At 48.6% G+C, this 1419-nt stretch overlaps 1 protein-coding gene across 1 annotated transcript; it reads right to left on the reverse strand.

Annotated features, from left to right (window-relative positions):
• Positions 1-455: 455 nt before the first annotated feature.
• On the reverse strand, positions 456-1397 carry DUSP14 (dual specificity phosphatase 14). The gene has a single exon (XM_009585085.1). The coding sequence runs from the start codon at positions 1395-1397 to the stop codon at positions 810-812; it is 588 nt and encodes a 195-aa protein (XP_009583380.1). The 3' UTR covers positions 456-809.
• Between the last annotated feature and the right edge of the window lie 22 nt (positions 1398-1419).

Consider the following 1419-nt stretch of genomic DNA (forward strand, 5'->3'; position numbering starts at 1 on the left):
TCGCTCTGTCTTGAGCCCCGTTTGGACAAGATCTCCGATTACTTTCCACCCACAAAAACCACCAGCATTTTTCAGTAGTGTAAGTGTATTACAGGACTGTTGCCCTGGCACGGAATGAGTGAAAAAGGATCTTGTATTTAATTGATTTGAATAATTCAAATTTTATTTTACTTGTGGCCGACACGGACTGACTTCACTTTTTTTTTTTTTTTTTTTTTTGACTTTTAATACAGGTTAAGAGCTGACTAAAGATCTCAAACACTATATACTGAGAGTCACTACAGATGTTAAGGAGAACGCCAGCACTAGCACCACAGCCCTGCAGCCTGCCTTCCTGGCTCTTGGAAGAACCCACTGCCTTAGAGTAGGACCTTGCTCGTTCTGTGCTAGTGCCGCTCCCTAGCCACTACAGGATTTTGCAAGGAAGCAAACAAGCTATTAACGAAATATCCAGGCTACCGCACCACAAAGCGCACTTTGTTCATTAACTCTGCCAAATGCCTTTTAGGCCTTTCCTCATAGGATACTAATAAACTGACTAAAAAAGGGAGGGAGGCTTTATGAAAGGAATAAACTTATAAGGAGAGCTCATTCTGCTAAATCAGAGAAATGCGGATGGGGGAATCCCTGTAGAGAGAAATGCTTTGAAGGGAATCGTTGGCCTTGCAGGTTAGTGAGGTGAGAATTAGTTGAGGTTCTGCTGTATGGTAAAGAACCAAAGTTGGCTGTAGAAGGAGAAGGGAATGTCTCCAGTCTGGTCGACTCAGAACAGCGCGTCCCTTCTGTTGTGCTTCCTGTCTGCAGTCACATTAAATTCCCCAGTAAGGCATCCTCTCTCTCTCATAAATGTCTGGGATGATGCCGTATGGTGTTTGTACCATTTTAACCGTCGTCTTCCCAAAGAGCTTCCTCTCGTAGTCTATCAGTTGCCTCCAGAAGCCCACGTTGGGGCGTATAACGGGGCGTCTCGATTTGACCCAGTTGTATGCCTCAAAGAGGGACACCTTGTGGTATTTCATCAGGTAGGCGATGCAGAGGGTGGCCGACCTGCTCACGCCGGCGGCACAATGGACTAAGGTGGCCCCGTGCTTCCGCGCCACGCTGTTTATCTTGTCGGCAACGCTGTCGAAGTACAGGGAGATGGGGGCATTGGGCATGTCAGCCAAAGGCACTTTCACGTATTCAAACTGGGGCCAGTTAAAATTGGGAATCTCGATGGTCGCATTGATTATGCAGGTGATTCCTCGGGACAGGAGCAGGTGCCGGTTGGAGGCGACGCTGCCCCGGCTCAGGTACAGCGAGGGGGTGATTTGGGCGATGCCCCCAAGGGCACTTTCGGAAAGCATTCGTGGAGCCATCAGAGTTCTCGGTAAGGAGTTGTGGCTTCTGGAGGTCATGGAGGATCTTGGCGCTCACGCT

The sequence above is a fragment of the Fulmarus glacialis genome, unplaced genomic scaffold, assembly GCF_000690835.1.
Source record: "Fulmarus glacialis isolate BGI_N327 unplaced genomic scaffold, ASM69083v1 scaffold15410, whole genome shotgun sequence".
NCBI classification, from domain to species: domain Eukaryota; kingdom Metazoa; phylum Chordata; class Aves; order Procellariiformes; family Procellariidae; genus Fulmarus; species Fulmarus glacialis.